The following is a 24,791-nucleotide window of genomic DNA, read 5'->3' on the forward strand; positions in this document are numbered from 1 at the left end:
ATCAGTGAAAACTGCTGAACGGCCAAGATTCATGACGAAAAGACAAACATAATGTATAGTGTTCTCAAACTCTTTCTTTAATTTTACCTTAAGACAGTTTTTGAACCGAAGTAACCAACTTTCGCACTCGGCCCAGATATAACTTGGACAAATATTCTGACCACGTTACAATGAAGAATTGGTCCATAAATAACATAGACCAGGAAAACGCTCAAAGGGTGATAGCCAGAACTCACCTTGAGCACCTTTTGTTAGGGGCGGGGGGGACTTTTAAAAAGGCATACAAACACGATTCTCCATATCATATCGCAAATGTTACACGTTAAGAGGGGGATTTCAATAAGTACCAAGTCACTGATGTAAGTGACATGTGAACTCTGGCGGAATAAGCGATTAATTTAACCTTGTTAAATGAGTCGCATAAGTTGCGTTGTTTAAAGTAACAATGGAATGTCTTTGTAAAGCGTCAGTCCGTCGACTTTAAAGGGGCATATGGACTTGCTTCAAGATCCCAAGTGTGCTCGTTGGGCCACTGACGCCACATCTCTCAGTCAACTCGATAATAACATAGGTACGTTATTCCTACGCAGAAAATGTTAAACAAATAAAGAGCACAGTTTGTTAACAGCAAACGCTTTTGAAAACAGACCTATGATACGACATGTCTAATCTAATTGGTGTGTTGTCAACTTGACTAACAGTATTGTATTTCAGATGCGACAACTTGTCAGGGGCAGTCCTCGAGTGGCATTGTTTCTGTATGATTTATCATGAAACAAAACAACAGACGCAGTATCTTCAATATGTCATATTACATGATTATATGGGATCATTTTATATCTATGACTATTAAAACGTTATACATGTATTTATTAATAATACACCTTAAACTGTTAGTCGTTACATGTCTAGGTGTACCCAGATACACGAAACACATTTGTGTCATCTTCTTCATCTAAAATTCGAACAAGTATCGACTTCGGTAATTATTTATTGTTTGTAATGATTACAAGGGTGCAGGATCAACGGGGTTTTCATGAGTTTACACACGGGCTGGACATAATGTAAACACACCGTTAAGAACTTTATGTTTGCACATATCTCAAGTTATTGAAATACATTTGCAAAAAAATATTACTTCATAGACAGTTTTCCTTGCAGTTTGTGCCTCTATCTTAAGATTTAAAAATTATCCTTTAATACATCTGAAATCGGTGCCAAAATTTCGAGTTTCTGCATAACCGTGTAGATAAAGGTTATACACAGGGAATTTTTTCCCAAGAACATAGGATTATTAAATAAAGTAATTCAGATGTATTTCACATTGCCGTAAGAAGCATAAAAGCACTAGTTGAAAATTCTTATGAAAAATTGTTTAAAAACGTCATTTAAACAAGAGGGCCATGATGGCCCTGTATCGTTCCACTGTTTTTTATGTGAAAAAAAAACGTGCAGTGCGCATGGGTTGAAATGTACTCAAGCATGTGACTTTCTCTTTCTATCCCTCGTCCCACTGGGCGCTTAAAGTTAGAAGGGTGAGCATTTTTATATATGGAAAACGTTACGGTGTTAACTAAACAGACTAAAAAGCCCGGGAATTGTCGCACAGGTCCTTTGCTTATAACGTAGGTACATTTATCTCTCCAAAAGATATTGTCGTTTTGTCTAGATCACATATTTTTAGATGCTGAAGATCAAATCTACGCATGTTCTACAAGATTAATTAAAGTTCCTTCATTCAATTATGAATCTTTTTCAAAAATTCCAAAAAGTGTTTGTAGGTTTCAAAGTTTCTGTTACTTATATAGTTCATGACATATGCAAAATACCTTATTACGTAGATCACCTGAACTTTACTTCATTCTTGAGGCATTAGTGAGTGTAGCAGGATTGTTAACGTGGCGAAGAAATTGTTTATTGTACAAAAAAGATATTTGCCTGAGGAAACATAAAGTTACGAGTTTTTCAGGTTCATGAGGTGCCGAAAGGCATTAGGAATTATAACTTTGTAGAGGTTGTTTGTTAAACAAATTAAATGTTTATGAGACAAAATATTAAATTATAATTCATCAAGATGTTGCGATCATGGCAACACTACTTGCATATGGCGTGAGGTTTAAAGAGATATCATGACAAACAATTAGCTTGACCTAACTTTCCTTTGCTTTTTCCATCTGACGTTCCAATAGACCAAAACTCCTTTTGAATAAGAGTTTGTTTTCGTTTTGAAAACAGGACTTCCGGTTTCAAAAAGGAGAAATTGCTCATGATGATCACAATGATTTCTACCCCACCCAGCCAATTCATAAATAGTCCTTTACAATCTTAGTTCTCGTCTGCAATCTCTTTCAATTTGGGGCAGTCCAAAATGTGTCGTTTGGTAAAGGGTTAACATTTAGGGATAGTTTACATGTTGGTCTACCTTTCACGCTCGACATGTATGCATTTATCTCTTATTATTAAAAAGTGGTTCCAAGTGTATTTTGATAAACTTTTAGTTTGAGAAGAAAATAGTTTATTCATCCCATAATGAATAAATAGCAAAAACGCATAAACATGCAAAGTTCAACGACTTCCTGTGGCCATGTTTTTTGACTAATCAAATTTTCTTAACAACTTTTGAATGGGAGCCTTCAAGGGATAAAATTGGCCCCAGGGGCATAATTTGAACAAACTTGGTAGATAACTATAAGATGTCACAACATACCAAATTTGGTAGCCCTAGGCCCAATGGTTATGGACAGGAAGATTTTTAAAGTTTGCACAAAAGAGGCTTTATATAAGCATATGTTCAGTTTTGTGACCCCCGGGGCAGGGTCAAATTTGAGCCCAGGGGAATAATTTGAACAAATTTGGTAGAGGACTATGAGATGTCACTACATACCAAATTAAGTAGCCCTAGGCTCTATAATTATGAACAAGAAGATTTTTAAAGTTTGCACAAAATAGGCCATATTTAAGCATATGTTCATTTTTGTGACCCCCCCCCCCCGGGCAGGGTCAAATTTGACCCCATGGGCATAATTTGAAAAAACTTGGTAGACAACTTTAAGATTTGAATACATACCAAATGAGTTAGAAATAGGCCCAATGGTTATGGACAAAAAGATTTTTGTTATGGACAAAAAGATTTTTAAAGTTTGCACAAAATAGGCCCTATATAACATTATGTTCACTTTTATGACCCCTGGGGAAGGGTCAAATTTTATTCCAGGGGCTTAATTTGAACAAACTTGGTAGAGGACTATTAGATGTCACAACATACCAAATTTGGTAGCCCTATGCCATACGGTTATGGACAAGAAGATTTTTAAAGTTTGCACAAAATAGGCCTTATTTAAGCGTATGTTCATTTTTGTGACCCCGGGGCAGGGTCAAATTTGACCCCAGAGGCATAATTTGAACAAACTATGTAGAGAACTATTAGATGTCACTACATATCAAATTTGGTATCCGTAGGAAAAATGTTCATTTTTGTGACCCCTGGGGCAGGGTCAAATTTGACCCCAGGGGCATAATTTGTTCAAACAAAGTAGAGAACTATTAAATGTCACTACATACCAAATGTGGTAGCACTAGGCCCAATGGTTATGGACAAAAGATTTTTAATGTTTGCACAAAATAGGCTTTATATGAGCATATGTTCAATTTATTGACCCCGGGGCGGGGTCAATTTTGACCCCATGGGCATTATTTGAACAAATTTGAAAGAGGTTCACCCCAGGAACATTTGTGAAAAGTTTTATCAGAATTGAAGTTGTAGCTAAGGAGAAAAAGATGTTTAAAGAAAGTTAATGCACGCACGGACGACGGACACAAGACCATAACATAAGCCAGAGGCCAGCAGAGCTAAAAAAAAGCACCACTTACAGGTGTGCTTACATCCATTAAAGTTCAATTGTGAACCACACAAAGTCACCTGATTCTGCACCCTCATTACCTTTTGATATAACTTAATAACATGAATGTGATAAATAAATTAATATAAACAACTTTGCGTTTTGCAACAAAGTTAAATATTCAAATATCACAGAATGTATATGCAAAAACACACAACACTATCAATCTTACAAGATATGAACATCAAATTGCGACCCCCCCCCCCCCCCCAAAAAAAAAACACAAAAACATTGCAAAAATGAGGTAGGATATGATAAACCTTTACACACCGTTAGAGAAGATGAATCTGACATTATAAGAGCCAATGGGCAAATGGGGCTTAATGCATGTGCGCAAAAGTGGTCCCAAATTAACAATTACACTTTGCACAAGCTAACCAGGAAAACACTTTCTGTCGTATTTGGATTTTTGTTGAGAAGACACTTTCTTTAAAAGAAGATACTTTCTTTAAACATAAATTACATAAAAGCAGAAAGTGTCACCCTTAATATGACTGTGCCGACTTCACAGGCTTATCTTGGATGACGCTTGAAACACATGCATTAAGCCCATGTTTCAGCACAAGGGTATTTCAAACATGTGCAGTAAAACAGAAATGGCTTGTCCGTCAAAAAAGCATCAAAATATAGATATTGTACCATTAGTTAGGCTAAAAAATCTGATAGACAAACATAATGGAAGAGTTAGATAAACTAATAATGGTCAAATTAAAATCGAACGTGTGACCCAACCTGATATTTGATTAACAAAGTCCCCAAAATAATAGTATGCAAACTAACAGTTTTATCCCATTTGAAGAAGATCAACAAACTGGAATAGTATACCGGTAGTTTGTTTGTTGTGGTTCGCAAACGTTACTTCATAGACACAATGTTTTTGTTAAGGTCTGTGATATAAATGCACACTGCATCCATCTCAAACAAACGTCTTAATCGCTCTTCTTATTATAAAAGTGGCCATCAACAAGACAGGAGAAACTGGTTCTTGTCTTGAAATTGAAGCACTATCTTTGAGCGATATCTGAATATAGCATATACCACGTACATGGTTATAGATACTTTGTCACAGTCAATTTTGGTAAGACGTCGCCACATTTTGATTGAACTTTAACAGTAGCAAGCTTGTCTGCCCGAGTCTCACCAATGTTCACAATTGCAATTGGTTTACATTGATCACTGGCAGCAACAGCAAACCTGTAACCGGAATAGACCTGCAAGAAAATAAACATGGCATGAATGAACAACATGACAAAATGGACATACTCACCTGAGAAGAACTTATGCTTAAAGATATTTAAACGTTATGTCACTACTACTCATAACTCATTAATATTAGGGCACAGGAATAAAATAAAATGTAGGTTTTTTACAGCTTATAATTAACCCTTTGCATGCTGGGAAATTTGTCGTCTGCTAAAATGGTGTCTGCTAAATTTTTAAAATTAGCATTTTCTTCGATTTTTTTCAAAGAATACTATCAGAATAGAAAACAGTTTGGATCCTGATTAGACGCCACGTTCTGTGGCGTCTCATCTGGATCCAAACTGTTTGCAAAGGCTTTTAAAATTTGTTTCCAGCGCTTTAAGGGTTAACCTACCACTTGATTCCGATATAATTCTTCCTGGAATGTTATACAGTATATTTGTAATTGAAATCTTGTTCTGCCTTATAGATAATTATTTGAACAAATCAAAGCATTTAGTTAGTTATTTACTTATGGATTGTTTTTAGAAAACTTTAAACATTTAAACATGAGCTCCAGATAAGGATTTAGTCTAAAGGGTATTTTACCCCCTGATATTTGTGTAAAAGAGTATTCTACTCCTTTGTTTCAGCCATAAAGGGTGTTTAGCAATATTGAGGGGTATTTTCAATTTCTATAGAAAACTGACATAGTACATGGCGTGTTTCTTTGAATATTAATATAAATGCAAACAGAATTAATTTTTATTCTGTTATGAACAGACTTTTTTTTTAAATATTCAACTTACATGTGTTGTATCCCTGTCTTGATTGGGTTTTTCTTGCAAATAGTATTCATGTAGTACACCACAAACATCATTTCCCAATTAAACTAAGTTATGGCAATGCTTGTGCAATTGAAAATAAAGTCACACTGCCTGTGGTCTATGTAAGTTAATTATAAACTTCTTCAATAATGAGATTGCTTAAAATTATTTTAACAATTCTAGAAGCATTTATCAAAAGATTTATCTCTATTGGCATATTGCAATGTATAGTAATTTCCTGCAGAAGCCGCTGTTCGCTTGAAACGTCCCTTTTTTAAACCTAGAACATGATGGGCCGCCGTTTTGATTTCATGGTTATTTTTACTGCCTTACTTTTTATTAAAAGGTGAATATACACTAAACACTAAACTGGATTAATTGTTTAACCGGTTACACACTTTTATCGATCAAAAATACATACCAAGATTTGTATTGCGTAATGTTTTGTACTAGGCCGATTTTTAAAGCGTTTTCTTAATTTTTCAATGCGTTAATACGCAGATACACATCTTATCTGGAGCTCTGACTGTCTGTAAACTACCTGTAACGAAGTGCCAGCCAACAGTAGACTGTCGCTCTCCCGTAACTTCTCATGAACAAACTCGACCACTGACTTGGCAACATTGTCTCCAAAAAATACAATTTGTGGCTTCAGTCGCCCACCACACCCTGGGCAAGGTGGGACCTGGAAAGTCAAATACCATCTCGTTGAATTGCCATTATCAATAAAACAATTCAAAGACACGTAAAACAGAAGATATAAATGCAGTCGTTTGTGTCGAACATACACTTTATCATGTCAAACATACCATTCACCAACTTTTGCCTAGGAGATGTAACTTGGTTAAATGAAACCAAAAAAAAGTATGTCAAAATACTTTCACAAATTTTCTATTTGCAGGCAGTACAAAAACTATAGAATCCATCAGCAGTAATTCCTAGTTGTTGAACATTTGTTAGACATTAAAATGTACCCTTAAATGAAAAGCTTAACATTGTTGGCTTTAAATTGAATGATAAAAGTGAAAACATGGTTGGTTGAGTAAATGTATTGTTTTGTTAAAACATAACTGCCCCAAAAGGTCATGTGCATGCACTGAATATAGGATCATAATAGCAAAAGCCTGCAAGTTCAGCATTGGTTAATTTTATATGAGACTTGCTCACTAGTACATGAATATTCTTAATTCTATATACTGGTAGGTAGATTTGTAATAATTTTTTTGGTATCAAGTTAAAATACAAGACAACAGGTTTGCTTGGTAAAAACAGATAATTTCAATGACAAAGCAGAGTCAATGAATCAGAAATGTTTGGAAAATTTCATTCACCTGAAATCCCCTTATTTGCTCATCTGTGAGCTGTACATCAGCGTCAGGTGCCATTTCATGTGACGTTGCTGACCAGTGTCGGTTGTGGGCAGCTATCAGGTCCTGCATCTCACAACGGCTCAGGCAATAATCACAGTCCAAACACATCACTCTGGGAAAAGAACAATTTAATATGAACACAGTCCAAACACATCACTATGGGAATGGGAACAGTTCAATATATTCAAAGGCCAAACACATCTCACTGGGAATGGGAACAGTTTAATATAAACACAGTCCAAACAAATCACTCTGGGAACGGGAACAGTTCAATATAATCAAAGGCCAAACACATCTTACTGGGAATGGGAACAGATTAATATGAAAACAGTCCAAACATATCACACTGGGAATGGGAACAGTTCAATATAATCAAAGGCCAAACACATCTCACTGGGAATGGGAACAGTTTAATATAAACACAGTCCAAACAAATCACCCTGGGAACGGGAACAGTTTAATATAATCACAGTCCAAACAAATCACTCTGGGAACAGGAACAGTTTAATAATAATCACAGTTTTAACACATCTCTCTGGGAACGGGAACAGTTTAATACAAGCACAGTCCAAACATATCACACTGGGAATGGGAACAGTTCAATATGAACACAGACCAAACACATCACTCTGGGATTAACAGTTTAATATGGTCACAGTCCAAACACATCACTCTGCGAATGGGAACAGTTCAATATGATCACAGCCCAAACACATCACAATGGGAAAGGGAACAGTTTAATATGAACACAGTCCAAACACATCACTCTGGGAAAGGAAAGAGTTTAATATGATCCCAGTCCGAACAAATCACTCTGGGAATGGGAACAATTTAATATGATCAAAGTCTAAACATATCACTCTGGGAATGGGAACAGTTCAATATGATCCCAGGTTAAACTTATCACCATGGCTATGGGAACAATTTAGTATGATCAAAGTCCAAACATATCACTTTGGAAAAGACAACAGTTTAATACATTGTATGATCCCAGTCCAAACACATTACTCTGGGAAAGGTAACAGTTTAATATAGTAAATTTCCACACATATCACTCTGGGAATGGGGACACTTAAATATAAGTGTCCATACATATTACTCTGGGAATGGGGACACTTAAATGTAAGTGTCCACACATATTACTCTGGGAATGAAAACAGTTTTATATGATAAGTGTCCACACATATCCCTTTGTGAATGGAAACAGTTTTATATAATCGCAGTTTAAATATATCACTCTGGAAATGAAAACAATTTAATATGATAAGTGTCCACACATATCACTCTGGAATGGGAACAGTTTAATATGATCAAAGTCCAAACACATCACACTGGGAATGGGAACAGTTTTATATGATAAGTATCCACACATTCCACTCAGGAAATTGGAACAGTTTAATAAGATAAGTGTCAACACATGTCACTCTGGGAATGGAAACAGATTAATATGATCACAGTATAAACGTATCACTCTGGGAAAGGGAACAGTTTAATATGAAAACAGACCAAACTCATCTGGGATTAACAGTTTAATATGAACACAGTCTAAACATATCACACTGGGATTGGGAACAGTTTAACATGAACACAGTCCAAACACATCACTCTGGTAATGGGAACAAATTAATATGAAAACTGTCCAAACACATCACTCTGGGACAGGGAACAATTTAATGATCACATTCCAAACATATCACATTGGGATTGGGAACAGTTTAAAATGATCTCAGTCCAAACACATCACTCTGATAATGGGAACAGTTTAATATGAACACAATCCAAACATATCACTCTGGGAAAGGGAACAGTTTAACAGTCCAAACTCATCACTCTGGGATTAACAGTTTAATATGATCACAGTCCAAACATATAACACTGGGAATGAGAACAGTTCAATATGAACACAGTCCAAACACATCACTCTGGGAATGGGAACAGTTAAACATGAACACATTTCAAACTTATCACTCGATGAAAGAAAACAGTTTAATATGACACTTTTCCACACATATCACTCTGGGAATGGGGTTATTTTAATATCAGTGTCCAAACATATCACTATTGGAATGGGGAAACTTTCATATATAAGTGTCATGGAGACACTTCCATATAAGTGTCCAAACATATCACTCTGGGAATGGGGATACATTTGAATATAAGTGTTCAAACATATAACTCTGGGAATGGGGATACTTAAATATACATGTAAGTGTCCAAACATATCACTCTGGGAATGAGGACACTTTAATATAAGTGTCCAAACATTTCACTCTGGGAATGGGAATACTTTATTTTAAGTTTCCACACATATCACTCTCAGAATGGAAACAGTTTTATATGTTCGCAGTCCAAACATATCATTCCAGAATTGGGAAAGGTAAAATATGATAAGTGTCCACACACATCACTCTGGGAACAGTTTAATATATTCAGTGCTCACACATATCACTCTGGAAATGGAACCAGTTCAATATGATCAAAGTCCAAAATCATCACTCTGGAAATAGGACAGTTTAATATGATACGTTAGATGCTTCCAAACAATAACCAGACACCTGCCCACTGCCTGCTATGAAGTGAACCCATACCTATGAGCACTACCATGTAGTTCAATCACCCGCTAACAGACACCTGCCCACTGCCTGTTATGAAGTGAACCCATACCTATGAGCACTACCATGTAGTTCAATCACTCGTTATCAGACACCTGCCCACTGCCTGTTATGAAGTGAACCCATACCTATGAGCACTACCATGTAGTTCAATCACCCGCTAACAGACACCTGCCCACTGCCTGTTATGAAGTGAACCCATACCTTTGAGCACTACCATGTAGTTCAATCACCCGCTAACAGACACCTGCCCACTGCCTGTTATGAAGTGAACCCATACCTATGAGCACTACCATGTAGTTCAATCACCCGCTAACAGACACCTGCCCACTGCCTGTTATGAAGTGAACCCATACCTATGAGCACTACCATATAGTTCAATCATCCGCTTACAGACACCTGCCCACTGCCTGTTATGAAGTGAACCCATACCTATGAGAACTACCATGTAGTTCAATCACCTGCTAACAGACACCTGCCCACTGCCTGTTATGAAGTGAATCCATACCTATGAGCACTACCCTGTAGTTAAGTGATCTGCCCACTGCCTGCTACGAAGTGAACCCATACATATGAGCACTACCCTGTAGTTAAGTGATCTGCCCACTGCCTGCCATGAAGTGAACCCATACCAATGAGCACTACCATGTAGTTCAATCACCTGCTAACAGACACCTGCTCACTGCCTGCTATGAAGTGAACCCATACCTATGAGCACTACCCTGAAGTTAAGTGATCTGTCCACTGCCTGCTATGAAGTGAACCCATATCTATAAGCACTACCCTGTAGTTAAGTGATCTGCCCACTGCCTGCTATGAAGTGAACCCATACCTATGCGCACTACCCTGTAGTTAAGTGATCCGCTCACTGCCTGCTATGAAGTGAACCCATACCTATGAGCACTACCCTGTAGTTAAGTGATCCGCCCACTGCCTGCTATGAAGTGAACCCATATCTATGAGCACTACCCTGAAGTTAAGTGATCTGCCCACTGCCTGCTATGAAGTGAACCCATATCTATGAGCACTACCCTGTAGTTAAGTGATCTGCCCACTGCCTGCCATGAAGTGAACCCATATCTATGAGCACTACCCTGTAGTTAAGTGATCTGCCCACTGCCTGGTATGAAGTGAACCCATATCTATGAGCACTACCCTGTAGTTAAGTGATCTGCCCACTGCCTGCTATGAAGTTAACCCATACCAATGAGCACTACCATATAGTTAAGTGATCTGCTCACTGCCTGCTATGAAGTGAACCCATATCTATGAGCACTACCCTATAGTTAAGTGATCTGCACACTGCCTGCTATGAAGTGAACCCATACCTATGAGCACTACCCTATATGTAAGTGATCCGCTCACTGCCTGCTATGAAGAGAACCCATACCTATGAGCACTACCCTATATGTAAGTGATCCGCTCACTGCCTGCTATGAAGTGAACCCATACCTATGAGCACTACCCTGTAGTTAGGTGATACGCTCACTGCCTGCTACGAAGTTAACCAATATCTATGAGCACTACCCTATAGTTAAGTGATCTGCTCACTGCCTGCTATGAAGTGAACCCATATCTATGAGCACTACCCTATAGTTAAGTGATCTGCCCACTGCCTGCTATGAAGTGAACGGATATCTATGACACTACCCTGAAGTTAAGTGATCTGCCCACTGCCTGCTACGAAGTGAACCCATACCTATGAATACTACCCTGAAGTTAAGTGATCTGCCCACTGCCTGCTATGAAGTGAACCCATACCTATGAGCACTACCATGTAGTTAAAACACCCGCCAACAGACACCTGCCCACTGCCTGCTACGAAGTGAACCCATATCTATGAGCACTACCCTGTAGTTAAGTGATCTGCCCACTGCCTGCTACGAAGTGAACCCATACCTATGAGCACTACCATGTAGTTCAATCACCCGCCAACAGACACCTGCCCACTGCCTGTTATGAAGTGAACCCATACCTATGAGCACTACCATGAAGTTCCGTGATCCGCCCACTGCCTGCCTTGAAGTGCAAAGCGTCCACATTCTGAGTTACCAGCCAGTGAAGGCGGCCTGTTTTCTCCCAGTCAGCCAGGGTCTTGTGAGATCTATTAGGAAGGAAGAAACCAAACATTGGCCAGCCAACATAGTTCCTAGCCCAGTACCTGAAAAAAAAACATCAGAAATCAAGACATTCAGCAAATTTTAATTCCCTTCATCACACTATCAGGATAAGCACAAAATGATATATTATTGCAACAACTAAAAATATCCAATAAATTATGTTTCATGATACAAAAATTATGGTTCAGGTAGGAAAGTTTTGATATCTTTTTGTATAATTGTTTTTGTAGGGGTAAAATGCCGACCTTTTAGCTTGAACTATGACCTTAACCTTGGGCAGGCATGATTGACTCACGCCTTATGCACATTGTCTCATACCCTTTACATTTGATGAAAGTTTTATGAAAAGCATCAAAGTATATAAAAGATACTTATGGTGCAGACACAACAATACTGACTTAAACATTACAGCTTGAAGCATAATTTTGACCTTCAGCTCAATTGATTGATTCATACCTTTAGCCCATTATTTCAATTTACTCGACATTTGATTCAAAAATCATAAAGTTATCATGGGGAAAATCAAATCTTTACCATCAATAAGACAGAGATTATGAGCCACCATGACTAAATGATGTCTTCTGCACATGATCTCAATGCGCTTCCAATTTTAGGTACATGTCAGTATCATGTAAAATCTGACAATGGGTTAAAAAATATATATGGAGCGAACATTAAAGTTTTACTGACAGACTGTCATACATACTGATGGATGGATGGACATCTATTCCTGTTACTACCACCCCAATTTGCAGCAGAGGAAATGAGAATTAGTTTAAGTTAAACATTGAAGCTTTACAGCCATCAGAACAGAAACCATACCTCTGTCTGATTTTTGGGTCTTTAACAAAGTCCTGGTATTGGACTGGACGATTGGGGCTGCGTGCATACAGTCCCACCCCTTCAGATCGGTAATCTGGGATGCCACTCTCTGTGGAAACACCTGCACCTAAAGCAAGCATATTACAGTGAATACAATCGAGCCTTGAATTGGAAAAACAAGGCTTTATTCATGTGCATAAAGAGTTGTGCCACACGCTCATCAGGGTCAACACTTTCCGCCTTAATTGGATTTTGACTAATTAGAGACTTTTTTTGTAATCCCATAGAAATGGAAATTCTTGTCTCTTATAAGTCTGTGCAGACAGCATAGGCTAATGCTTATAGTGACCACAATTAAAAAACATCCATTTAGCCAAGTTGTCCAAAAATGCGGCTCAAATTATACAGAATTTATAAAAATTGGGATTACATGTTAAACTGCCTAGAAGACAGAGCTGAAATAAATAAAGTATTAAAAGAGAAAACAAGAAATCACCTTCTGGATTCAAAACCTAAGCATTCCTAATGAAATGCTGATGAGGAACTAAATACCATAAACAAATTGTGGGATGCCAAAGCTTTAGCTGAGAGAGAACATTTGCCACTTTCACTGAAAAAATGCCTTCCTTTTATACCATGACAGGGGTGTCAATTTGCAGAAATCTAAAATCCTGAAAATCATCCTAGAATTAGGGGGCCAGAGTCTAAAGAGTTTTAATGATTCATTAAATTATGTTTCCTTTGTAAACAATATGCCACAGGTAAATAACTTGTGTTTAAGAGTGACATTTTGTGACAAGAATGCTTAAAATAACCAAAACAATCCTCTGATTTATATCAATATCAAAAGTTTTCCTTGAGGGCTTAAATCCTGAATTCAGGAATAATCCTGAAAATTGACACCTCTGCATGAGTTCAAAGTTTTGCATCACTAACAAAATTACCAGTGTACATATGTATATTGTGGTGTAATGCTCAGAACAAAAACTTGATACAAAAAACTTTATCAAACCGGAAGCAAAGCTTGAGGTTTTAATAGATGATTCGATCTGTTGCATGACAGTTTAGAAGATATTCAGATAGTTGATGTATCAAGTATTAAGACTCCATAAAAAGTATTTGTCGTGCACAGGATTCTGGAGGTAGTCAATGGATCATGATTGATTTAGAATTTTAGAAAATCAATTCTAAGCATATTTTCAATTTGAGAAATATAAGCGTTTTCAATTGCAAAAACTTTAACATTTCTTGAACCATATGACTATGAGTGGGTGAAACTTGGAATATTGTAATTATTCTGCAAAGCACATGAGATCATGTAAGTTATTTTAATTTGTGTCTGCATAATAGGGATACATGTATATGTATGATTGTTTTGTGTTTATGTACGCCATAAAACATTGTATGTGACCAAGCCTAGAGCTGGCCAAAAATTACTTTGAGCCAGCCAGTTTTCTTTTTTTGCTGTGTGAAAACTGGTTATCAAATACTAATATATACTATCCACTTATATATATACATGTATTTCTTTTAATGACAATATGTGCATACCACATATCATAATATAACATACAGTTTTTGATATAGGAAATAAAGATTTTTGTACTTGTCACAGTTCAAACATCATTTATTTTTAAAAAGTACACATAAAACAGATGTCCATCGTCCCAAATTTGAAATGAGGTCGCCGCCTTGGTGTAATGGACAAGATGTTTACTTGCAACCGGATGGTCACTGGTTTGATCCCCACTTGGGAGCGTTCTTTAGATTTCCTCCAAAGACACCAAGTACTGGTTCAAAGTCCAAGAAACCGACTCCAGGGTGTTTCAATGAGCCTGAGGCTTTCCATGCAATCGAGCTAAAATAAATAGGTTTCAAACTAAATTTGAAATGAAAGCCCTGCAGCATGTAGTATGGTGTACCTGTAGTCACAGGTGTTGAGCACGTGGCCAATTCACTGAAACACTATCAATATGTTATAAAACAACATTTTTCATCACTTTGACAAAAAAATTACATAATATCATATATGCTATATAAGAAAAATTTATTAGGTCAATGTTGTTTTATGACATATTGATAGTGTTTCAGTGCATTGGCCTCGGGCCCAACACCTGTGCCTGTCATTGCCATAATTGCACTCTCAAATTTATAACCCAAAGGTTTGCTGAGAGTTGCAAATCGCTGTCTATTGTCCTATGGTTCAATATTTGATCACCGCTGCAAGGGCAACACTGAAACTGCAAAAACTTATAAACTTTTACCGGCAGGGCCCTCGTTTGGCCGTTTTTGGGGCCGAAATTCGACCTGTTTTCCACTTATATAGTATACTTTTTTCCCCAATTTTTCAGCTAAATATTCCCTCCACTAAAAAAAAAATTTTTTTTTTTAAATGTATACCTATGTTGCCAGCTGGTATCGTGCTATTAACCTTTAATTAAATGTATATTTACGTAAATTACATTAAAATATATAGCGATTTTAAGTGTTGAATGGTTTGTGAAAAGATCTTAAATTCCCGTTTTCGACCAAAATAACGAAATTCCCTCCTCTAAGGGCCCCGGCCCCAATCCCCCAAAGTGTAACAAGGGCCCTGAGGCCCCTGACTGGTCTAAAAGCACAAACTCATACAAATGGTACCATTAAAGCAAGAAATAATTGCTTTTTAGTTACTTTCTTATTCTTTGGTACACTCTATCCACCATATTGGAAAACATTTTTATATTGCAGACTAAAAATGTCACTATTAGTTAGGTCACAGTACACCAATCTTTTGCACATCGTGATGTTGTTTCAACCTAAATTGATACAGTGTCGAACATTGAATATTTACGCTTTTCCATATTTAAAAATGTCAACAAGTATAGTGTGTAGAAACATTGTAGTGTTTTTAAGTTTGCATGCAAAGGAGAACGTGAGTAGGCTGCCATTCAGCTCATTTAAATGTACTTCTGTATTTTTAAAGTTTTTTCAGTTTCCTTAATTGGTAATGAACGACGTCTGTTTAGTGATGCACACGGAATCTGTGCGCAGAACTGTGATTGTGTTTATAAAGGGGTGCATATAAACTTGGAATCCGTTTATATGGACTAGCTAGGTGTACCTGTTAACACAAGCAGTTTTCTGCTGTGGCTGATGAAATCTTGAAGCCTCTGAAGCTCGCCAGCCTGGGGTGGCTTACACTTTGGCACAAACATTTGACAGACTACGCGTCTCAACCACTTACATTAATGAGATTTAGAATTATAAGGGTATGTTTATTATGGCAATAAATACATTACAAATTCAAGTTCAAATTTACGTAATCGAGTTGTTGTTTGTAATATTTACGCTTTAATATTATTTTAAACACCGTGCTATAACAACGGTTACAATTAACTAATCTCGTAAAAAGGCTGCAGTCCAGTAACTAGGAGAGTCGGCAACCTCAAGATTGGGGAGCAAGGCCTTTGTCTGTCGGATTTAGTATTTTAGTTTTTTACTTTATGACCGTCTTCATTTTATAGGGGCGACACATCTTAAAGTGGGAACAGATATCTGCGACACATCCGAACAATTCTGACATTCATTTGTAGCAGGTAGATATTGTGTCCAAAGCGAAAGCCCTTGATAAGGTGCAAGATAGGTTCGCCCGAAAATTTAAGAAAGTTGCAACTAAAATTGTTCATTCTGTTCATTCATATTCAAAGACAATTACAGAATTGATAAAGATTACTTGATAACATGGTTGTTCGAGTAATTAAATATGATGATTACTTCTGAAGTTGCAGGCCCTCTGGCGTAAAGTCGTAGAGGGCGTAAAGTTTTTTTTTCTATTCGCACGTTTGTTCTTCTCCTTTCTATGTCCATCATTCCTACCGCATAACTGGGTCGGGCGAATTTTTAAAGAACGTAAGATACCTTGCATTGTCCGCCCCAATGCATTGACTCCAATTTTGTTCATTTTTGTGTTTGTTGAGCATGTGCTTGTCTACTACACTCATTTTTACCTAATTATTCGACATTCGGCTACTTGCAATTTATAAACGACTGCATTGTGTTTCTCTCCTGACGGTTAAGTATGTGTATATTAAATGAAACGGTGTAAACACAGTCGAAACCCGATGGCTCGAACTCGCTTGGCTCGAATTTCCGATTAGCTCGAATTCCACCGATTTTTAATTCTATATATTCATATATTTATTCCATATATTTCTTTCGGATGGCTACCTACCTATTAACGGCAACTTAAGGATTTTGCGTGCCTTTTTTAACCAGAAGACATCGGACAGGATTTTTCTAGAAAACATTTGTTTTTGCAATTGTTGCGAAGAACAGGAGGTATCAGAAATAAGCAAAGGGGTTATAGAGTACATGTCTTTATTTGTCAATCCCTTCGTTGCTCGTCGTTCGTTTACCTAAACTCGGTATAACTTGAAATACGTCTCCTACATACATTTCATTTTAAGTCGTGCCTTAAATCTTGAAAACAGTTCTGACTGCTTTTGACAAAATCAGCAGGAGTCAATATATCCGCAGACAATTAAAGGTACTGTGTCAATAACTCATGTGTGTACTTCTAAGTTCCTTTGCGATAAAGGCTGCAATGTGTCAGTATCCGGAGTGTGATCCACCACCCATGTGTGATTAAGTTACTAGATACGAAAATTATGAATAATTTTCAATATGTTTGAATGCACTAAATTCAAGAATGATTGCATTGTGGTAAAACAAAACTTACATGCGCCAGGAAAGCGAACCCAGGTGGCACATATATAGTGAGCAACGAGCACCGGTATACTTAACACTTTGCTGGCCGGATAACCGGGGTCATATAGTAAGGGAGATTTATTATTGCAAATCCTCTTTGAAACACAAACATTTACACAAAACAAGAAAAGAACTAAAAGTGTTTGTATGGTACATTCTAAAATAGCCGGAATTAATGTGGTGGACCAAATGAAGAATTGTTTCAAATGATACACGCATTTACAGCATATGTGTACTTAAAAAAAAACGCATTATATCAGTAAATCATTTTATAGAACATTTGTTTGGCAAATAACATATGTAAATGCTATTGATGAATACAGATACTTATTTACTGATTCATTCATTTATTTATTTATTCGAACGTCTGTGGCAGAATCGCATTAATATGTGGATCATGACGATATCAGGAAATTGAAGTTAAACTCAAACACACTGGCATAGAATTTACACTTTTCGAGTATAATAAACCATCGATCTAGTGTGAGCAATATCTGGACTGTAGATCGGTGAATAACCCAGTTCATCGCGGGCTTTTTTGTCTACAAAGATGAAGGAAGTTTTTGAAAAGTGAACGCTTTTGACACATACTGGGTAATTGAAGTTTCCAAATAAACGCAAAACACGCAGAATAATAAACATAACGTAAAATACTAAAAGTGCTAACCAATAGGGCAACACCGAGCGCGATAGCCTGAAACCAGACGCCTTCAAAAATGGTTCTTGAAATTCATATGTGCTCACAACAGGCGTGTCATCTGCAATGTAATAAACATTCTTAGATGTCTCCTTGCCACAAAGTTCAAACTCCACAAAACTGCTCCCGGGATTTGCCGTGAACCGCTCTGACAGGCGATTCAACCATTTATAACACTGACGCTTGTCAATGTCATCTTCACTCTTGTGAGCCTTTAAGTTCTTTATAGTTTCCCTGTACAGTTTCTGCTCGGCGCATACGAACGCCCACGCAACATTGCCTACGTAAGCTTGCTGCTGTCTGACCTTCCACGTACTGACGCGCTGTAAGACGCCGCCATTCCTCCGCGCCATCTCCTGGCCAAACGTCACAAACACACGGTCCAACTCCCCATACATCACTGTCGGCCGGAGAATCAATGTCTTAAAACTTTCGCCTAAAGATAAAACGTTTTGTTATTTAGATATGATACATTGACAATAAATAGAATCAAAGCTTGATAACATAGATTTAGCACCATCTATAAATGTGAAGAAAGATGGAATGTAAACTCCAGTTTAAACAGCAAGAGAATTGTCATATTATTACTACATGGGCACATTGTCAATTATTTTAGGCAACTGACAAAAAAGCTCAGTTCATGGCAAAAGCTCGTGGTAGTACTCTGGAATTCTATATTGCATGTCTCTTCACATTAGTCCATCTAAACGAGATCATAAACAATGCCGTAAACTATATTTTAAAGCGCCTTTTTAAAGTTTCGAAAATTTATAATACATGTAGCTAGAAGCCAATAGAATCACGCTCGTAAATAAGCGCAAACTTAACTAAACAAAATACAGCAAACAGTCTGATAAATATGCATAATCGAAAATATTGTATGAGCTCATAACTATCATAGTAATGTATGTAATTTATCAGTCTAATTTTAATAGGCACCACTCTTTAATCAAATTGTGCTACACATTCGATCATATGATGCGAGATGTAATGTCCATACGGTACCGTTAGCAGCTTGCACGAATCTTTCTCCGATCAACTTCGATGTTGCATACGGCTCATACATCCGACGCGAAGGCAACGAACAGGTCTCGTCAATGCCTTCCGTGATCGCGTTGTCGTAACCAATGGCAACCGACATGGAGCTGCAGTATATCAGCCTCTGGACACCGTTTGTTTTCAGAGCTGTCAACACCAGCTTCAGCGTACCTTCAATGAATTAAACTTAAATAATATAAAGATGCAATAATCTATACATACCTTTATTTTAATACAAACAATTCACTGCCGTTTATCACTGGCGCCACAACTTTTTTGAGGTCATAAATGAAAGAGCCAATTACCGGTATACTATGTTTATAAATGCATCTCCAAAAAGAGAGGATGTAAGTGATTTTACGGGTAGCTTTACTTACGGCAGGAAAATTGTGTAAACATACAACAAGAAAAGAAGTCTGATATATCTGATTAAACGATGATACCTAAGACGTTGACGTCGAGAATACGACTACGGTTTGGAAACATGGATGCGTCCGGGACGCCAGCTATATGGATGACACTGTGGACGCCTCGACACGCCTCGTCTAACACGCTCAAGTCAGTTATGCTTCCCACGATGGATCGAAGTGGCTTTGTATGTACATAATCTTTAAGACAGAAAAACAACATTGTAATGCTATAGTCGTCCTCAGTGTTTTTACTCAAGTAAGATCAAACAATTATTATAAACACTCATCCATTCATTTGGTCAGCGTAAAATGTTAATTCGAAATCGAATGGTGTAAATAAAAATGTATAAATGCTTATACATGTATTTCATACATTTTCACAAGGATTGATAATGCTGATGAACACACATGTTTCTATTCCTCGACTACTAATCAGTTCTCCAGCTGGTATTTGAGAGAGAAGGTTGGGGGCTATTTTGTCAAAATTTAAGGGCACTTTCAACGCACAGTTTTTTTGTCAAAAGGGCACTTTCGAGCGCGCGGGTATATCTGAAATGCTCCCTGTTGCATATTATTATTTATGTTATTAATAATTGTAAGAATATATTATTCCCATTATTATTAAACCATGCAAATAACATGTCTACAATGAGAAATAAATTAATTACAAAGTAATAAGATATTTATAAAGCATATGTCAAAAGGACAGGGCGGGGCCTCGGAATGACAGGGCGGGGCTTCGGAAGGGCAGGGCGGAGCGCCCTTACATTAATGCCTAGCTAGAGCACTGGTCACTAATCCTCCACATCGTCAACACAATCTCAACCTCGACCACTCACCCTCTACTTCGATCACTAACCCCAACCTAGACTAATCACCACAATCTCAACTTCTCACCTCAAATTCGAATACTTATTCTCACCGCCACTAATCATCCCAACCGCGACTTCTCACCACAATCTCGACTTCTCACCTCAAATTCGACTACCTATCAATTTTCCTCGCCACTAATCATCCCAACGCGACTTCTCGCCACAATCTCCACTATTTACCTCGAACATTTATTGCTCATTATCAATATTGACAACTCACCCATTAACACCGGATACTCAAATACAACCTTTACTACTTACCCCAAACTTCGGCTACTCACCTGAACATCTTTTACTAACCATCAACATCAACTACTCACCCTCAACCTAGACATCTCACCCTTAACATCGACTACTCACCATCAACATCGACTACTCACTATCAACATCGACTACTCACCATCAACATCGACTACTCACCCTCAACCTAGACAAATCACACAATCTCGACTACTTATACACAACATCGACTACCCAAACACAATATCGACTTCACACACAACATCGACTTCAAACACAACATCGACTACTCACACACAATCTCTACTTCACACACAATCTCTACTTCACACACAATCTCAACTCCTCACACACAATATCGAAAACTCGCCCTCCGTCTAGACCACCTACCATTAACACCGACAACTCACCCCAATTCCGACTACCTACCCTAAGTATCGGTTACCCGCCCTAAACATCGACTTACCACTACCACTCGCCCTTAATATTGAATTTTCATACACACACACACTTCATTATTCACCCTCAATCTCGACTACTTACATCATACCTCGACTTTCCACCCTCAGTTTCGACTACTCACCCTGAATTTCGACTACTTACCCTGAATGTCGACTATTTACCATGAATCTCGACTACTCACCCTGAATTTCGACTACTCACCCTGAATCTCGACTACTCATCCTGAATCTCGACTTCTAACCCTGAATCTCAACTACTCACCCTGAATCTCGACTACTCATCCTGAATCTCGACTTCTCATCCTGAATCTCGACTACTCATCCTGAATCTCGACTTCTCATCCTGAATCTCGACTTCTCACCCTGAATCTCGACTTCTCACCCTGAATCTCGACTACTCATCCTGAATCTCGACTACTCATCCTGAATCTCGACTTCTCACTCTGAATCTCGACTACTCATCCTGAATCTCGACTTCTCATCCTGAATCTCGACTTCTCATCCTGAATCTCGACTTCTCACCCTGAATCTCGACTACTCATCCTGAATCTCGACTACTCATCCTGAATCTCAACTTCTCACCCTGAATCTCGACTACTCATCCTGAATCTCGACTTCTCGTCCTGAATCTCAACTTCTCACCCTGAATCTCGACTTCTCACCCAGAATCTCGACTACTCCGCACTCGAATACTTACATTGAATTTCGATTACTCACACACAACCACGACAACTCACACACAATCTCGAATATTCAACGATAATCTCGACCACACACACATAATTTCGACTACTCACCCTGAATATCGACTACTCAGTAATAATCTCAACTACAGCCTCAATCTCGACTTCTCGCCCTCAGCCGAATACTCACCCTAAAACTCGAATACTCAACTTAAACCTTAACTTCTCACCTCCAACATCAACTGCTAACCCTCAAGCTCGACTTCTCATTCGTAACATCAACTGCTCACCCTCAAGCTCGATTTCTCATCCGCAACATCAACTACTCACCCTCAAGCTCGACTTCTCATCCGTAACATCGACTGCTCACCCTCAAGCTCGACTTCTCATCCGTAACATCGACTGCTCACACTCAAGCTCGACTTCTGATCCGTAACATCAACTGCTCACGCTCAAGCTCGACTTCTCATCCGTAACATCGACTGCTCACCCTCAAGCTCGACTTCTCATCCGTAACATCGACTTCTCACCCTCAAGCTCGACTTCTCATCCGTAACATCGACTGCTCACCCTCAAGCTCGACTTCTCATCCGTAACATCAGCTGCTCACCCTCAAGCTCGACTTCTCATCCGTAACATCGACTGCTCACCCTCAAGCTCGACTTCTCAACCGTAACATCGACTACTCAACCTCAAGCTCGACTTCTCATCCGTAACATCGACTACTCAACCTCAAGCTCGACTTCTCATCCGTAACATCAACTGCTCACCCTCAAGCTCGACTTCTCACCACAACCTCGACTTATCACCCAAACCTTGGCTACTCATCCTCAACCTCCACTACTAACCACAGCCGCTATTACTCACCACAAATCTCGAACTCTCGCCTCTGAACATCGACTACTGACAACCAACTTCGATAACCAAACCCTCACCCTCGAATACTCAGCCCAAAATGGATACATTAGTTTAATTTGAAAAAAAGATGAACAATTAACAACTCAGCGCGTACTCACCTAGTTTGTTGACAAACGGGACGACGTCAAGCACCCTCACCTCTGTCACGTGGTCTGCGCGTGCCTGCAGGAGCCCAACAACGTGCTGACCTAGAAACCCGGCACCCCCTGTTATCAGGACGACACACCCTCGACCACGTGACCGACTCATCCTGGACACAAATTTATCACTGAACGTTTCGTTAATTAAATAATTGTATTCGCACGCTTGGTTTCATCAAAAGTAGTACTTATGTGTTGCTGTTTGTTTTTGTTTTTCTAAATTTATTTAAAAGATATGTTGTGGCACACACGAGCCTTTTTCTTATGAAAACCGAATATGATCAATTCATGTGTACTTTTTACAGAATATGTTCTCTTGCATAAAAGCAATGTATGCCATGTTTAGTATTTTTAAAACACATACTTATTCCTATGTTTCTCTGTTTGTTGTACAGTCTGCATTTGTTATTGTAAATAGTTGCATGAATGTAAATGTGTGCCCCCCCCCCCCCCCCGCCCCTGACATTGCCCTGACACAGGCTGTAATTCAATTTCTAATAAAGACAAATAGTAGATATTTAAATATTACTAAGTTTCCGTACAGGAATCGGGTACTTCATATATATTTACCATACGATGTCTAAAAATTCCTTTAAACGTGTACGAATAAATCTGACACAATATACCCGGTATGTTAACAATTGGACCGTGTGCAGTAATATATAGTGACGATAATATACCTCACGACTATCTGATATAAGAGATTCATAGCACGATAATAAATGGCGACCTATAGCTAACACAGGGATCGTTAGGTAAAAAATACTCTATTATACTATATACATATATATATGTAGTATAATAGAATATTTTTACTTAAGGGTCCCTATGATAGCTAAGGTAAAACAATTGTATTGATAGGCGTGATCCACGGAATGCAACGTAAGCGATCAAACACGACAGAAATGAGTTTATATTTATTCCCGTTCTTAAAAATCACTAAGACAACTAGCCATAAGAATATCCACTTACCTCAATTTAACCCATTTACCTTTGTTATCATATGCATATGTTTACATCAACGAGTTAATGTGAAATCCTTGTGTATACACACTAAATGAAATGTATTGTTAGATATCGGATAACCTAGTTCCCGACTTAATCTTTAAAGCCACACACTTTGCCTCTGACCTTGAAATGAAATACATGTTAATCGATACATATAGATACAATTTGAAAGTGTGCAAAATTGTTATAAATCTTAAGCCTATTTAGCAAGTAATTTATTATTTTTCAAACGGTACGGCGTTTAAAACCGGATGTAGGTTTTCTATACGTATACGTCCATTTCGACAAACGCGATCATTTTCAGTTTTTAAAGCAAAAAGACGGATTTCTACCTTGCAACGACCAGATATATTCTAATCGGCATAGATAAAATTAAATCTATAGCCTAGTTAGCAAGTAATTTATTATTTTTCAAACGGTACCGCTTTTAAAACCGAAAGTAGGATTTCTAGACGTATACGTCCATTTGACAAACATGATTATTAGGGATGGCAACGAATATCCGAATATCCGAATATTCGGTCACGGACCGAATATTCGGATACTGTCTTTCGAATCGAATATTCGGAAGCAAAAAAAATCAAAAAAAATCGAGTAATTTCAAAGACTTTGTATTCGTGAAATTTGCTTCAAACATTGTAAAAAAAGTTGTTCCGCGTGTCATAATGTTTATTCCGATAGGCGCGATAATGCGTCGCTATGGTGATGACAGTATACCGGTCGTAAATCCCGCTAATTGCCTA

General features: G+C 38.0%; 2 protein-coding genes across 6 annotated transcripts; both read right to left on the bottom strand.

Moving 5' to 3' along the window:
* Window positions 1–792: 792 nt before the first annotated feature.
* Window positions 793–16,191, bottom strand: LOC127839700 (NAD-dependent protein lipoamidase sirtuin-4, mitochondrial-like). The gene is made up of 6 exons (XM_052368087.1): window positions 15,936–16,191; window positions 12,833–12,959; window positions 11,866–12,051; window positions 7,240–7,390; window positions 6,450–6,593; window positions 793–5,110 (listed from the first exon to the last, which is right to left on the bottom strand). The coding sequence occupies exons 1-6, from the start codon at window positions 16,027–16,029 to the stop codon at window positions 4,949–4,951; spliced, it is 864 nt and encodes a 287-aa protein (XP_052224047.1). The 5' UTR covers window positions 16,030–16,191; the 3' UTR covers window positions 793–4,948.
* A 983-nt stretch (window positions 16,192–17,174) lies between these two features.
* Window positions 17,175–24,179, bottom strand: LOC127839711 (3 beta-hydroxysteroid dehydrogenase/Delta 5-->4-isomerase type 2-like). 5 transcript variants are annotated; one of them, XM_052368126.1, is made up of 6 exons: window positions 23,405–23,457; window positions 22,999–23,150; window positions 19,760–19,924; window positions 19,284–19,487; window positions 18,249–18,714; window positions 17,175–18,123 (listed from the first exon to the last, which is right to left on the bottom strand). In XM_052368126.1, coding segments are annotated over exons 1-6 (1,026 nt in total). In that variant the 5' UTR covers window positions 23,443–23,457; the 3' UTR covers window positions 17,175–18,122. The 5 variants fall into 5 exon arrangements, with proteins under 5 accessions (XP_052224086.1, XP_052224066.1, XP_052224073.1 ...); XM_052368106.1 differs by lacking the exon at window positions 23,405–23,457 and adding an exon at window positions 24,013–24,179 and having other exon boundaries at window positions 17,175–18,714; XM_052368113.1 differs by lacking the exon at window positions 23,405–23,457 and adding an exon at window positions 23,611–23,745 and having other exon boundaries at window positions 17,175–18,714.
* Window positions 24,180–24,791: the final 612 nt, after the last annotated feature.

Source organism: Dreissena polymorpha, chromosome 1, assembly GCF_020536995.1.
Source record: "Dreissena polymorpha isolate Duluth1 chromosome 1, UMN_Dpol_1.0, whole genome shotgun sequence".
In the NCBI taxonomy this organism is placed as follows: domain Eukaryota; kingdom Metazoa; phylum Mollusca; class Bivalvia; order Myida; family Dreissenidae; genus Dreissena; species Dreissena polymorpha.

Coding starts and splice junctions, on each gene's coding strand:
- LOC127839700 (XM_052368087.1), bottom strand. CDS start 16,029: ATGTTTGTGCCAAAGTGTAAGCCACCCCAGGCTGGCGAGCTTCAGAGG. Junction 12,052..12,832: donor GACCCAAAAATCAGACAGAG/GTATGGTTTCTG, acceptor TTTTTTTTTCAG/GTACTGGGCTAGGAACTATG. Junction 6,594..7,239: donor AGCAAATAAGGGGATTTCAG/GTGAATGAAATT, acceptor TTGACTTTCCAG/GTCCCACCTTGCCCAGGGTG.
- LOC127839711 (XM_052368098.1), bottom strand. CDS start 23,442: ATGCAGACTGTACAACAAACAGAGAAACATAGGAATAA. Junction 19,488..19,759: donor TCTCGACGTCAACGTCTTAG/GTATCATCGTTT, acceptor AATTCATTGAAG/GTACGCTGAAGCTGGTGTTG. Junction 18,715..19,283: donor ATTCGTGCAAGCTGCTAACG/GTACCGTATGGA, acceptor TTTTATCTTTAG/GCGAAAGTTTTAAGACATTG.